General features: G+C 40.5%; 1 protein-coding gene across 1 annotated transcript in view; it reads left to right on the top strand.

Moving 5' to 3' along the window:
* Positions 1 to 9,523, top strand: part of LOC311045001 (apical endosomal glycoprotein) — a gene marked incomplete at its 5' end in the record, with an annotated part of 28,525 nt that extends 19,002 nt beyond the window's left edge. Inside the window, 15 exons of the mRNA XM_084056812.1 lie at positions 423 to 582; positions 1,303 to 1,417; positions 1,771 to 1,914; positions 2,278 to 2,465; positions 3,099 to 3,264; positions 3,444 to 3,662; positions 4,101 to 4,279; positions 4,743 to 4,992; positions 5,474 to 5,633; positions 6,458 to 6,575; positions 7,874 to 7,994; positions 8,511 to 8,604; positions 8,780 to 8,855; positions 8,939 to 9,379; positions 9,472 to 9,523. Coding sequence (XP_083912938.1) covers positions 423 to 582; positions 1,303 to 1,417; positions 1,771 to 1,914; positions 2,278 to 2,465; positions 3,099 to 3,264; positions 3,444 to 3,662; positions 4,101 to 4,279; positions 4,743 to 4,992; positions 5,474 to 5,633; positions 6,458 to 6,575; positions 7,874 to 7,994; positions 8,511 to 8,604; positions 8,780 to 8,855; positions 8,939 to 9,037 — 2,089 coding nt within the window. The 3' untranslated portion in view covers positions 9,038 to 9,379; positions 9,472 to 9,523. The remainder of the gene's footprint in view (positions 1 to 422; positions 583 to 1,302; positions 1,418 to 1,770; positions 1,915 to 2,277; positions 2,466 to 3,098; positions 3,265 to 3,443; positions 3,663 to 4,100; positions 4,280 to 4,742; positions 4,993 to 5,473; positions 5,634 to 6,457; positions 6,576 to 7,873; positions 7,995 to 8,510; positions 8,605 to 8,779; positions 8,856 to 8,938; positions 9,380 to 9,471) is intronic.
* Between the last annotated feature and the right edge of the window lie 3,801 nt (positions 9,524 to 13,324).

The raw sequence follows: 13,324 nt of genomic DNA, 5'->3' as shown, positions 1-13,324 counted from the left end.
CACAGACAGACTTAATAACCACTTTTAACTTTAACTTTCCAAATCTTTCAATAATAGCAAAAATAGCAGACCGACAAGCTCACACGCTACACGTTGTGAGCTTGTAGATCGGCTATTTCTTCTGCTTTTGTGCAACACTCTTGTACGATACAGTAGGGCATTAATTAACAAATTAACATTCTTTGAAATATGGAGATACTACCCTAACCCTAAATATTGTTTTGATATGAAGCACAAAGCTGTTACTGGACAAATTGCTCAATGTTTTTGCTAAACTCTTTCTCTCTCTCTCTCTCTCTCTCTCTCTCTCTCTCTCTCTCTCTCTCTCTCTCTCTCTCTCTCTCTCTCTCTCTCTCTCTCTCTCTCTCTCTCTCTCTCTCTCTCTCTCCCCCCCCCTTCCTTCCCTTTTTTCCTCCTGCCAGGTTTCACTTCCACATGAGTGGGGAGAGCGGCAGGTCATTCAGAGTGATTATGCAGCAAGCGGACGGAGGTGAAGCAATGCTGTGGTCACGCAGTCACAACACAGCCTCACAGTGGAGCGCGGCATGTCTGCCTCTGGGCCAGCAGCAGCAGCCTTACAAGGTGTGTGTTTATGTGTGAGCTCCACTTTAACCCAGGAAGACCTGAGGCGGATTCTTAATGCCTGCGGTAGTTCTCAAACCTTTTCGCAATTCAAAATTATTCAACATTTTTCAAACACTTTCAAGATTTTTTTTTAAAGCAGATGTACAAGCTCGCAGCGTGGCACAAAGTGACACGCTATCATCTAAAATGACCGGCTTTCTCAGTTTTAATGGGTTGTTGTAGTGTATTGCAGTGCAGTGCTTCTCGACCTTTTTCAATTCAAGGACCTCCAGTTTGATATGCATTAGGCCACGGACCCCTATTTGATATGTTTTCCTTTTCCCTCTGGGACCCCACTCTACACTGTAAAATTATCAGTGTTCATTTACGGACTTGTAGGGTCCATTTGGTTCCAAACTATCAATCATCTCATTCTGAACCTTTTTAATTACAAGGACCACCAGTTTGATACGTATTAGGCCACGGACCCCCATTTGATCCCCCATTTTTATCTAAACTTTTTTTATTGCTATTAATAATTTTGGTCCAATAGTGTCTATCATTTGGTCCAGAATTCCTTTACTGTCTATGTACCTCATGATGAGAACAAGTGTTGCAAAACATAATCAATTGGCCTGAACAATATTACAGACAAGTAAAAGTAAAGAGAGAAACTTACATTTTGACATGAAGTACACCTCTAATGTGTATTAATGTGAATGTTTATATTTTCTTCAGATATTGTTCATTAGCAAAGATCTAACATGTCCATGGGGTTGCACTGCTGGAGATCGTGCTGTCGCTGTGGATGACATCTCTTTCTTAGACTGTGAAACTTCCTTCCAACCACCAGGTAAATATTTATTTTAAAAAATTGCAAATGGCGGGGTAGCTCACAGAGTAAGAGTGCATTGCACACAAACGAGGCAGTAGGCGTTCTCGCAGCTGACCCCGATACAGGAATTTCAAGAAAGGTTCCTGATGAAGATCTGTGTGTTATCGAAACGTAGAATCGGCCAATAAACGCTGGACCTTAGTTTGCCAGTGTGCGGACTTTATTTTTATTTCATGCACTTCATACCGTACCTGTATTTACCGATGTACAATGGGTTGCCACAGTAATGCCCTGCACCTTACACTATTGTAAAACACAAGCAGAAATGATGGTTGGACCGTTAACTGTGAAGTTCCTCTTTCTGTCCTCAGCTCTGTCTGTCTATGGCTGTTCCTTTGAGGAGGATCTGTGTAGCTGGGTCCAAGGAACTGAGGCTGAGATTGACTGGCAAAGAAGGTCTGGTCCCACTGAGACTCCCAATACGGGGCCTGCAGGAGACCACACCACTGGCACTGGTCAGTTAAGCAAGGCCATGGGTCACAGGAAGGGGAAAAACACTTTTTAAATTGCAACATCATTTTATACAATTGGGTGCCTGCTTCGTGTTTCTCTCAGCATATGGGGTCCTTGGCCTGAAAAACGTTGAAAACCGTGAGCTAGGATATTTTAGATTAGCATTCTCCCTGGATATTATGTGGGTGATTAATGAATTTTGACTAAGCTACACAGAAAACGGTCTATTGTTTTTGTACCTATCATGTCTTGTCTTGCTTAAATTGGAATTTAAAGTGATTCAATTATGTAATAACTCAGCAATTGTTTTTAGCCATAAAGTCCAGTATTTCCTATTGGCTAGTTCTGTTTGTGTTGTTTGACAGGCCAGTATCTGTACATTGAGAGTTCCCTCCCAAGTGTGAAGGGGAATGTGGCCCAGATTAAGTCATCACTGCTTCCCCCTGCTGGAGAAAAGGGATACTGTTTCTCGTTTTGGTACCACATGTTTGGAGCGACAGTGGGATCTCTGAAGATGGTTCTACAAACGCCTAATAACATGACAAAAATACTGGTAAAAGACACTCTGTTCAGTTTCAAAGTAAAAGCAAAAAAAACATGAAAGATAAGTGTCAAATGCTTCTTAAGTTTTTATGATGTGATTTTTTTATTTGAAACAATACATTTACCCTTACTCTTACGTAATAAAAAAATACTCATGAGTTACTAATGACAAGAGACAATTCTTATGTTGGCTATATATTGATTTACAGATATTTACAGTTTACAGATGTATAATGCAAGACCATAGTACATTTTTATTGTTAATGCAATCAGATGTACAGCTGGCTATGCATCATGAATCTCATAGTAGCTTCCATTCTGTTAAATATGCTGAATGAACAAATAGAAAAGCTCAAGTTAGAGATGGGAATTTTGATAGAGATTGATGAGGCCTACATTTTTAATAGTGACCTTGGACTGACCCGTGGAGATTGCACAGCTTACTTCCCCGAACGGTAGTCATAACAGCAACAACTATGAGTTGATTACGAAATATATAGAGCCATTTCAAACCGTTATAATTGCATGATTGTGAAACTGTTGTTGCAAAATAACATTAATCATATCCTACATTCAGGAGTGTGTTGTTGATTAGGTTGTCAGTATCACATCCTCATTGTGGACTGTCCTTCCTGTACTGTAGGTGTGGCAACGGTCAGGCAGTCAGGGGGATGAGTGGCGACAGGCCCAGAGACATGTGTCCTCACAGCAAGTTCACCAAGTGATTCTGGAGGCTTCGGTGGGAGGAGAGGCGGGGGACATAGCTCTAGATGACATCACATTCACCACAGGGCCTTGTCCTGCTTCAGGTACTGAGTCTGGTCTGTGTAGTGTAGAACATCCCACAGCCTAGGCAATGGTCACATATTCTGGTCAGAGAAACTGATATTTTCAAGGCAACGGCAGCATTCTACTGAATAAGAAAAACAAAAAAAATCTCTGTATGTATACATAAAGATTTTACAAATGACTAAACGTTATCCTCTAGATGTGTGTGATTTCGAGGAAGGGAGCTGTAATTGGCAGCAGCAGACTGATGATAACTCAGACTGGATCAGACATTCTGGGCCCACCCCCAACCCTAACACAGGACCAGACAGCGACCACACCACCCACACACCCACTGGCTATTACTACTATGTGACTTCCTCTGTCGCCGACCTGGCTGGCCAGACAGCCAGAATGGCATCCCCACTGTACCCCGCAGGTAATGGCAATGTTGACTTAAATTTGTAGTTGATTCAAAACACCCTTTAGTTGAACAGTGATTTCCCACCCGGGTCCCTTAACCCATTCAATCCGGGAACGCATTCTGTGTCATGTTACATTTTAGCTATAATTATTATTATTTTATACTTTTGAGCGTGGCATTGAGTGCCACGCTATGCGCTTGTAGATCTGCAAAAATAAAAAAAATCTTCATTGGTTTTTGCAAATATTATATATATATTTTCTTTTTTCTTTAACTAAAATCTTTGCTACTGGGGGGGGGGGGGGTCACTGGAACTAAATATTTCCAGATGGGGGTCTGTGGCAAAATACATATCATTTTGGGGGTCCTTGACATGAAAATGTATATCTGTTATTTTTGAATAGCCAAAGAAATCTTAAAACGACACAGATGCTTTCCCGGTCTTAATTTAAGGTAAAGGAACGTGTGTGCAGCTGTGGTACCACATGTATGGCAGAGGAATGGGTACCCTGAATGTGTACCAGCAGAATGAGGACGGGCAGAAGGCCCTGCTCTTCTCCCAGTCAGGAGACCAGGGACGGCTGTGGAGGTTTGCCCAGGCTTCCCTGGTGCAACATGTGAAGCCTTACAGGGTAAGTCCTATATGGTTTGTTCATTTGTTAGTTCAAAGCTAACCTGACACCGTCAAATGGAAGAAGCTTGCGACACACATTTGTTTCAAATCAAATACAAATGAGATTTACAGAGGGAGGGGGGTTTACCAGGCTAGTTTAAAGCCACTTCTGAGCAAACAATGATGTCTGGTTAAAAGAGGTTTTATGCATAATGTCTGTTTTTAAAAATGGATAAATCATTTTTTACAGTAGTTTCTACTTAACAGTAAAACTTTATTTATTTTTTTATCTGTGAATTCCTTTCATGAATTAAAGGAATGAAAAACCGACAAGAAAACATGTATATAAAGATCTTATATTTTCTTATAAAATCTTATATTTCCAAAACCTTAATTTTCCATCTATCCGTTTGTCTGTCTGTCTGTCTGTCTGTCTGTCTGTCTGTCCGCCCACCCTTCCATCCCCCCGCCTATCTGGTTAGATTGTTGTGGAAGGCGTGAGAGCTGGTTCTACCCTGGTGATGACCCAGGAGGGCGACGTGGCGTTCGATGACGTGCGGGTGTCTGACAGCCCGTGCCCCTCTCCTGGGTTCTGTGACTTTGAGGGCAGCCTGTGTGGTTGGAGCAACGTGGGTGGACGTGTGGACCAGGGAGACTGGCTGAGGGGCAGGGGGCTCGACGCAAGGCTCAACGCGGGGCCTGCCGTTGACCATACCACCAACTCAGAACAGGGTGACTATACCCGCATTTCTCAACTCATTTTCTTCAGGTCTCAAAAGTGAGTCCTGGGAATTTCAGAGAAGGTGGCAGACAAAGACCAGCTCAGATGCAGAGTTTTGTTAAAGATACTTTAGTGTACTGTGGTCAATGCAAAATGAATCCCAATTTATAGCCAGTTGCTCTATGACACTGGTCTACACAGTAAACTCCTCAGTGTTACAAATGAATGAATTAGCACTGAGGATTAGATGTGGCTGAGTTGTATAAAATAATTCTAATATTAACTGTTTGTACTTCATGCCTCTTATTTCAGTCGTATATCTCTTAACTTTCCCACAATGCAACCCCCATTAGCAGCAGGCCCAGGCATTTTGTTTCTTTAGGGTTGATTTTACCTGGATTGCAGTAGCTCCATGTAATGTACTTTCCCAATCTTTTGTTCTGTATGTGTCATTTAGTTTTATTTCTTTTTTTTATGCCATGCTGTCCATAGGCTATTATCTACATGTGGACAACTCACTGGGCCAGTCGGGAGACCAGTCCTTTTTGATCAGTGACCAATTCCAGCCTGCCACAAGAGGGCACTGTCTCGCATTCTGGTACCACATGTATGGCTCTCATGTGGGGACTCTCAAAGTCTATGTATTTGACAGGTAATTATTGTAATGCCAAGCCTTTAGCATTAATACATTAGCACAGATTGACAAGCTCTGCTGCCACCATCTGGTCATCATTGGACATTATTATCACAGAAGAAGCTTATAGGAGCACACTGCAGGCTTTTTGACATATGGGTCCAAAGTGCATCCATTGTGCCCTCAAGTCCCACGCATATACATGCACATGGGACATACTTATGAATTATGGCACTATGGACTAAGGAACTAAGTAACAAAATATTACTGAGATGCGTGGTGATTTTCATGTGATGTTTTAGACTCTAAAACATAGACCCTATATTCATGATTGATATTGAAGTATAAATTTAATATCAATCATGAATAGGTTTACAGTATGCCAATAACAAAAAAATGTTTTTAACCTCTTAAACCTTATATAGTATATACTTCATTGACTGGGGTCCCATAGGGGTCTATACTTGGTCCCAGTGTCGTTTCCCGGCATCCCGGCACCCTAGGCGAGATCACCAACCGAAAAGAATACATTTTTTGTTGTTATTACAATCACAATACAAAAGCAAGTGTGCAACCCTTTTTTTCAGTCTGTATTATGTCAGTATCATGTAAATATAATTCTACTATACTGAGAATATCTTCTCAGTATGCCTAGGTTGCCTATGCCTAGAAACGCACCTGGTTGGTCCCGATCTACAAGCTCACACCTCGTGTGAGCTTGTAGATCGGCCAAATGTTCGACTATTTCCGCGGAATGTTCTCCTGTCATGGCATGACGCCAGAATATGAACGCTAGGGTTCATGTGGTTAAATATAAACCTACGATATGTCCTGTTCCCCAGAAAAACACTGACTGGGGGAGGAGATGGGAAAGCCATGTTGAAATGGACAGAAACTGGGGACAAGGGAAGCAGGTGGCAGAGGGCCAATGTGTCTGTTGACCATGACCAACCATTCTGGGTAATAATGATCTTAGTATTATGACGATCAGTACACAGCAAAATCCTCAGTGTTAAAGCTGCATTCTGTAACTTTTATGTCCTGCCTGGGATTTGAACCCTAGTCTGCTCTGCCGCATGAGAGACCACATTTGTACCTCTCATTCAAGATACAATCCCAGCTTGGTCAAGGGAGATGATTGTGCTTGTTAGCTTCCGGCGGTACTACTCATCAACCAGTAGGCGTCCTCCCTGACACCAGGGTCTCAATTTCTCAAAGGAAGAGTGGCCTACTCTTCCCTTAGTATGGAGACTACCCCCAACTCACTGTAGATGCACTAGTTATATTGTATTAACATACTGTACCATACACTACAGATTGGTTAAATTACCTGTTTTATACATTAAAGTTCAGGATTATCCTACTATAATTCTAGTAACCTCTGTCCGTCCGTCCGTTTGTAGTGGTGAGTGAGTAGGTGAAGCTACCCGGTTCTCCTCAGTGGCTGGAGCAATTGCTCTTTGCACACAGCCATTGACTATTACCATCTGAACGCAACTGTGAAGCCCGTTTTTCAATTTCATCAAATCTCAGCTTCTTATTAGCGTTTATGTGTCAAACAATGTCGCCATGGTTACGGGGCTGCCCAGCTATGGGACGAACTGCCTCCCGGGTTGCCAGATCATGTGCGCATATCCCCCCACGGATGCGCTGCGCCGACCGGGTATGGTCTAGTCCTACTATAATTCTAGTAACCTCTGTAGTGGTGAAGCTACCCGGTTCTCCTCACTGGCTGGAGCAATTGCTCTGATTTTGCACACAGCCATTGACCATTACCATCTGAACTTAACTGTGAAGCCCGTTTTTCGATTTCATCAAATCTCAGCTTCTTATTAGCGTTTTTGTGTAAAACACTGTCGCCATGGTTACGGGGCTGCCCAGCTATGGGACGAACTGCCTCCCGGGTTGCCAGATCATGTGCGCATATCCCCCCACGGATGCGTCGACCGGGTATGGTCTAGTAGCTTTAATTTAACTCGGAGAGTGTACAAATGGATAGATTAACACTGAGGCTGTTACTGTGGAGCACCCTTAATAGGAAAGTCTACTTTCCCATCACTGTTGCTCTACATCAATACCTTTAAAAGTCATGTGTCTTTTGGAAGATTCTTGTAGAAACTCGTCCTTTTAATTGTCTGGACATAAAATAGGCTAAATATAATATTCCTTTCCATCGTCATTTCTTCTTCCTGTGATATTGATTATAATTTGAACAGTTCTGAATGACAATCTGAATGACTCTGTTTTTCTTCTCACAGTTGGTGTTTGTATATCAGAGGGGGATGGATGGTGGTTGGAAAGTGGCTTTGGATGATATCGCTATCCTACCTGACTCATGTTACTCACCACCGCCCCCTATTGACCCACCACATAATGATGGTAAACGCTATACCCTCCATATCATAACCACTTATGTCTTACATCAGTGGTTATAAAACGTTTATATTAAAGGTAGGGTGATATTTTTGGGGTTTTTTTTTGTTAAAAAGGTTAAAGTACTATATTCTGATAGTAATCATTGCTACAAAGCGTTTGTTCGGTCACAGGGGTCTCTCCAACTCTTAGTAAACAGAATATAGTACATTTTCAAATTTAAGCCAATCAGGAGAGAGCACTGAAAATGCATTTTCTGTTTAATAAAGAGCTGGAGAGACATGGGAGACTCTTTTTACTGAACAAACACTCTATAGCAATGAGTACTATCAGAATATAGAGCTATTTAACACTTATTTTAACCAAAGTGAATCACTTAGCCTACCTTTAATTCAAATCCTTGAGGGGGTACCCCCTGGAACCCCCTCAAGGACCCCTGGGAGTATGTAGGGCAGACTCAGAGTACCACTGCCTAGTAGTTGAGTGTTCGTGTGTATTTTGTGTGTGTGTTTGTGTCTGCAGATGCCTTGGTCATAGGACTAGTGGTTGGTCTCGGTCTGCTGGCTGGACTTGGCTGTATTCTTGTCCTTTCTGTCTACAGGAGGTGCTTCAACACGTATGTAATTTTGATGACGCCGACGATGACAATTATTATATTAAATTTGATCGTAATGATGAGGATCACATACATAATGTACATACTGTAATAATACTACAGTGAAATGATCTGTGACATACAGTACGGTACTATATGGGATTTGCTAACTTAACCTTTGTCTACTCCCTGTCAGCAACCAGCATCAATCCATGACAGATGAGGCAGTTGTCCAGAACGCTGTATTTGATCTTTATGACTGTAAAATAGATGTAAGTATATAGATTTCAAACACCAACATGTGCGCTCAAGCCTGCCTTGAAATAAGACGATAAGATGTTCTGTTCTCTTCCAGGGTACGCAGCATGGAAGTGAATCCAGCATTTCCTTTTACAACAATTTGTATGATTCATCGTCAGTAACTGAATCCCCCGTGGATACATCTGCTGCTTAGTGTGCACATGGTCTGGGAAATTATACTGATTTAACTCATTAATGGTTTAATAGGCCTAAACAGTATATGCATAGGAATATCATGTAGAACTATGTTTTTAACTTTATCTTATCTATTTGTGACAATGGTTCTCAAACTCAGAATTAACATGTATTTTGCCAAAGACCCCCATCAGAAAATATTGTATTGATTATGATTGTTTTCTTATACCATAGAGTATAGTATTGTTATTACACTGTGAATATGTTGTTATATTATAGAGTATTAGTAAATAAACCGAGTTCAGTGAACTTAGCAGACTACACGGTAAATAAAATCTTGAATGTTAATTTAACTCCAGCCGTAAGGGTACATTTGCACGAGTATGACCCTGAGGGTCTTGTTAGATAGATAGATAGATGGATAGATAGATAGATAGATAGATAGATAGATAGATAGATAGATAGATAGATAGATAGATAGTTCTATGATTTTTAACCCCAGCCTGGTAGTGGAGGTGCTAAGCAACATTTGACTTCAAGTCATGATACAAAGGTCCCCTTTGGTATGGAAGTACCTTAAGGCCATAGGAAAATAATTATCCAAAGAGACAAGTTAGATCACCCTTCTATTTTTTTAATAGGCGTTTTTTTTTAAATGGCCGCCGACAATTAACCACTATTACTCCAGACCCCATATCTTTGCTTCTGTTAGAGCTATAATAATAATATTGGTGTCAAAGTGTACATTTTTGGGGTCAAGGAATTCAATAAAATAGGTTTCAATGCAAAAAAAACTAATACTTCATTAATTGCCATGACAGCGGGAAGTAAAATATACAAATTTCATTAAAAAAATACGTTTTCACAGGGTAACTTAACCCCCCATTCACAGTTCAAAAACTCCATTCACAGTTCAAAAATTCCACCTTACTGTGGACATGCATGTTTGAGATGTTTTTCTTTTAAATCATTTGTAGTTCGGGAGATATTTAACTTTAAGCGCCCAATGCATTGTCAATGCGGCAATGGACATTTAAACTTTTACCTGGGGCTTTTACCTTTATCTAATATTGTAGTGAATACCACACAAGTTAACAGATTACATCAGAATCTCTGTGGTGCAGTGGTTTAGATACAGGGCTTACACCCAGAAGGTTCCTGGTTCAAATCCAACAAGGACATCTTTCCAACTTTTATCTGACTCTTGTGGTCTGTATCTAATCTTTCAGTGAAGAGCGTACAAGAGACCAGAGAAAAAATGAACCATGGTGGAGCTGTGGTTAAAATACAGGCCTTCCACACAGAAGGTCCTGAGTTCAAAACCAGCAAGGACATCTTTTCAACTTTTACCTGGCGCTTTCACCTTTATCTAATCTTTTAGTGAATACCACGCAAGTTAACAGAATGATAAGAACCTCTGTGGTGCAGTGGTTTAGATACAGGGCTTGCAACCAGAAGGTTCCCGCCTTCCCGGTTCAAATTCAACCAGGACATTTCCCAACTTTTATCTGACTCTTGTGGTCTGTATCTAATCTTTCAGTGAAAATCCTGCAAGAGACCAGAGGAACTATGAACCATGGTGGAGCAGTGGATAGGATACAGGCCTTGTACACATAATGTTCTGAGTTCAAATCCAACAAGGAATATTTTCCAACTTTTACGTGGCTGTTTCACCTTTATCTAACCTTTCAATTAAGAACGTGCAAGTGAACAGAATTAGGATGAATTACAGTGGTGCAGTTATTGAGATACAGGGCTTATAACCAGAAGGTTGCTGCTTCAAATCCAACAAGGACATTTTTTAAACTTTTACCTGACTCCTGCACCTTTATCTAATCTTTTAGTGAAGAACACGCAAGTGGACAAAGTCAGTAAGAATCGCTGTGGTGCAGTGGTTAAGATACAGGGCTTACAACTGGAAGGTTCCCAGTTCAAATCCAACTTAAACATTTTTCCAACTTTTACCTGACTCTTGCACCTTCAAATCCCACACATGCTGATTTGCCATTTCCAGGATTTGAGTCTTGAGTCCCAAGACTCAAGACCCAAAAGAGTCTTGAGTCGAACCAATTACTCCCGCGGAGACATCAAATTTCTCTTTTGGGCCTCCAAGACTCAAGGCCCAAAAGAGAAATTTGATGTCTCCGCGGGAGTAATTGGTTCGACTCAAGACCCAAAAGAAGGTGAACTGACTGTAATGTTTCAAAATGTCATATATAGAATGGAAACCCCATTCAAACTTTAAAATGTTCATCCTAATATGGACATGTTTGCCTGAAAAGGAATCTTTGAAATGTGTAATAGTTTTAGAATTGTACTCCTTTAAAAGTTCAGAGATTTTTAATGGAGGCGGATGGAAAGTTTTGGGACCTCAAAAAAACACTTTCACCTAGAAACTCCATTCACAGTTCAAAAATTCCACCTTACTGTGGACATGCATGCTTGAGATTTTTTTTTTTTTAATCATTTGTTGTTTTGGAGATATTTAACTTTAAGCGCCCTATGCATTGTCGATGCGGCAATGGATATTTAAAGGCAGGCTTACAACCACATACTTATGCCTAGTAGCCTCATTCATACTTTAAAAGGTTCATCTCACTGTGGACATGTTTGCCTGAAAGGGAATCTTTGAAATGTTGCATAGTTTTAGAATTGTACTCCTTTAAAAGTTCAGAGATTTATAATGGAGGCGGATGGAAGGTTTTGGGACCTCAAAAAAACACTTTCACCTAGAAACTCCATTCACAGTTCAAAAATTCCCCCTTACTGTGGACATGCATCCTTGAGATGTTTTACTTTGAAATGATGTGTAGTTTTTGAAATATTTAACTTTAAGCGCCTAATGTATTGTCGATGCGGCAATGGATATTTAAAGGCAGGCTTACAACCACATACTTACGCCTAGTAGCCTCATTCATACTTTAAAATGTTCATCTTACTGTGGACATGTTTGCCTGAAAAGGAATCTTTGAAATGTTGCATAGTTTTAGAATTGTACTCCTTTAAAAGTTCAGAGATTTAGAATGGAGGCGGATGGAAGGTTTTGGGACCTCAAAAAAACACTTTCACCTAGAAACTCCATTCACAGTTCAAGAATTCCCCCTTGCTGTGGACATGCATCCTTGAGATGTTTTACTTTGAAATGATTTGTAGTTTTTGAAATATTTAACTTTAAGCGCCTAATGCATTGTCAATGGCAATGGATATTTAAAGGGAAAAGGGTACAAACTTTGCCAGGCTAAGTCAACAGAACAGGTAAGGACCTCTGTGGTGCAGTGGTTCAGATACAGGGCTTGCAACCAGAAGGTTCCCGGTTCAAATCCAACTGGAGTACTTTTTTTTTCTTTACCAAGACTCAAGACCCAAAAGAGTCTTGAGTCGAACCAATTACTCCCACGGAGACATCAAATTTCTCTTTTGGGCCTTGAGTCCCAAGACTCAAGGCCCAAAAGAGAAATTTGATGTCTCCGCGGGAGTAATTGGTTCGACTCAAGACCCAAAAGAAGGTGAACTGACTGTAATGTTTCAAAATGTCATATATAGAATGGAAACCCCATTCAAACTTTAAAATGTTCATCCTAATATGGACATGTTTGCCTGAAAAGGAATCTTTGAAATGTTTAATAGTTTTAGAATTGTACTCCTTTAAAAGTTCAGAGATTTATAATGGAGGCAGATGGAAGGTTTTGGGACCTCAAAAAAACACTTTCACCTAGAAACTCCATTCACAGTTCAAAAAATCCACCTTACTGTGGACATGCATGCTTGAGATTTTTTTTTTTTAAATCATTTGTAGTTTTGGAGATATTTAACTTTAAGCGCCCTATGCATTGTCGATGCGGCAATGGATATTTAAAGGCAGGCTTACAACCACATACTTATGCCTAGTAGCCTCATTCATACTTTAAAAGGTTCATCTCACTGTGGACATGTTTGCCTGAAAGGGAATCTTTGAAATGTTGCATAGTTTTAGAATTGTACTCCTTTAAAAGTTCAGAGATTTATAATGGAGGCTGATGGAAGGTTTTGGGACCTCAAAAAAACACTTTCACCTAGAAACTCCATTCACAGTTCAAAAATTCCCCCTTACTGTGGACATGCATCCTTGAGATGTTTTACTTTGAAATGATGTGTAGTTTTTGAAATATTTAACTTTAAGCGCCTAATGCATTGTCGATGCGGCAATGGATATTTAAAGGCAGGCTTACAACCACATACTTACGCCTAGTAGCCTCATTCATACTTTAAAATGTTCATCTTACTGTGGACATGTTTGCCTGAAAAGGAATCTTTGAAATGTTGCATA

This window comes from Gymnoscopelus microlampas (assembly GCF_963454915.1).
Source record: "Gymnoscopelus microlampas genome assembly, chromosome: 5".
Classification (NCBI taxonomy): Eukaryota; Metazoa; Chordata; class Actinopteri; order Myctophiformes; family Myctophidae; genus Gymnoscopelus; species Gymnoscopelus microlampas.
The sequence above is the reverse complement of the archived record's forward strand: the minus strand, read 5'-3'. Positions and strand labels throughout refer to the sequence as shown.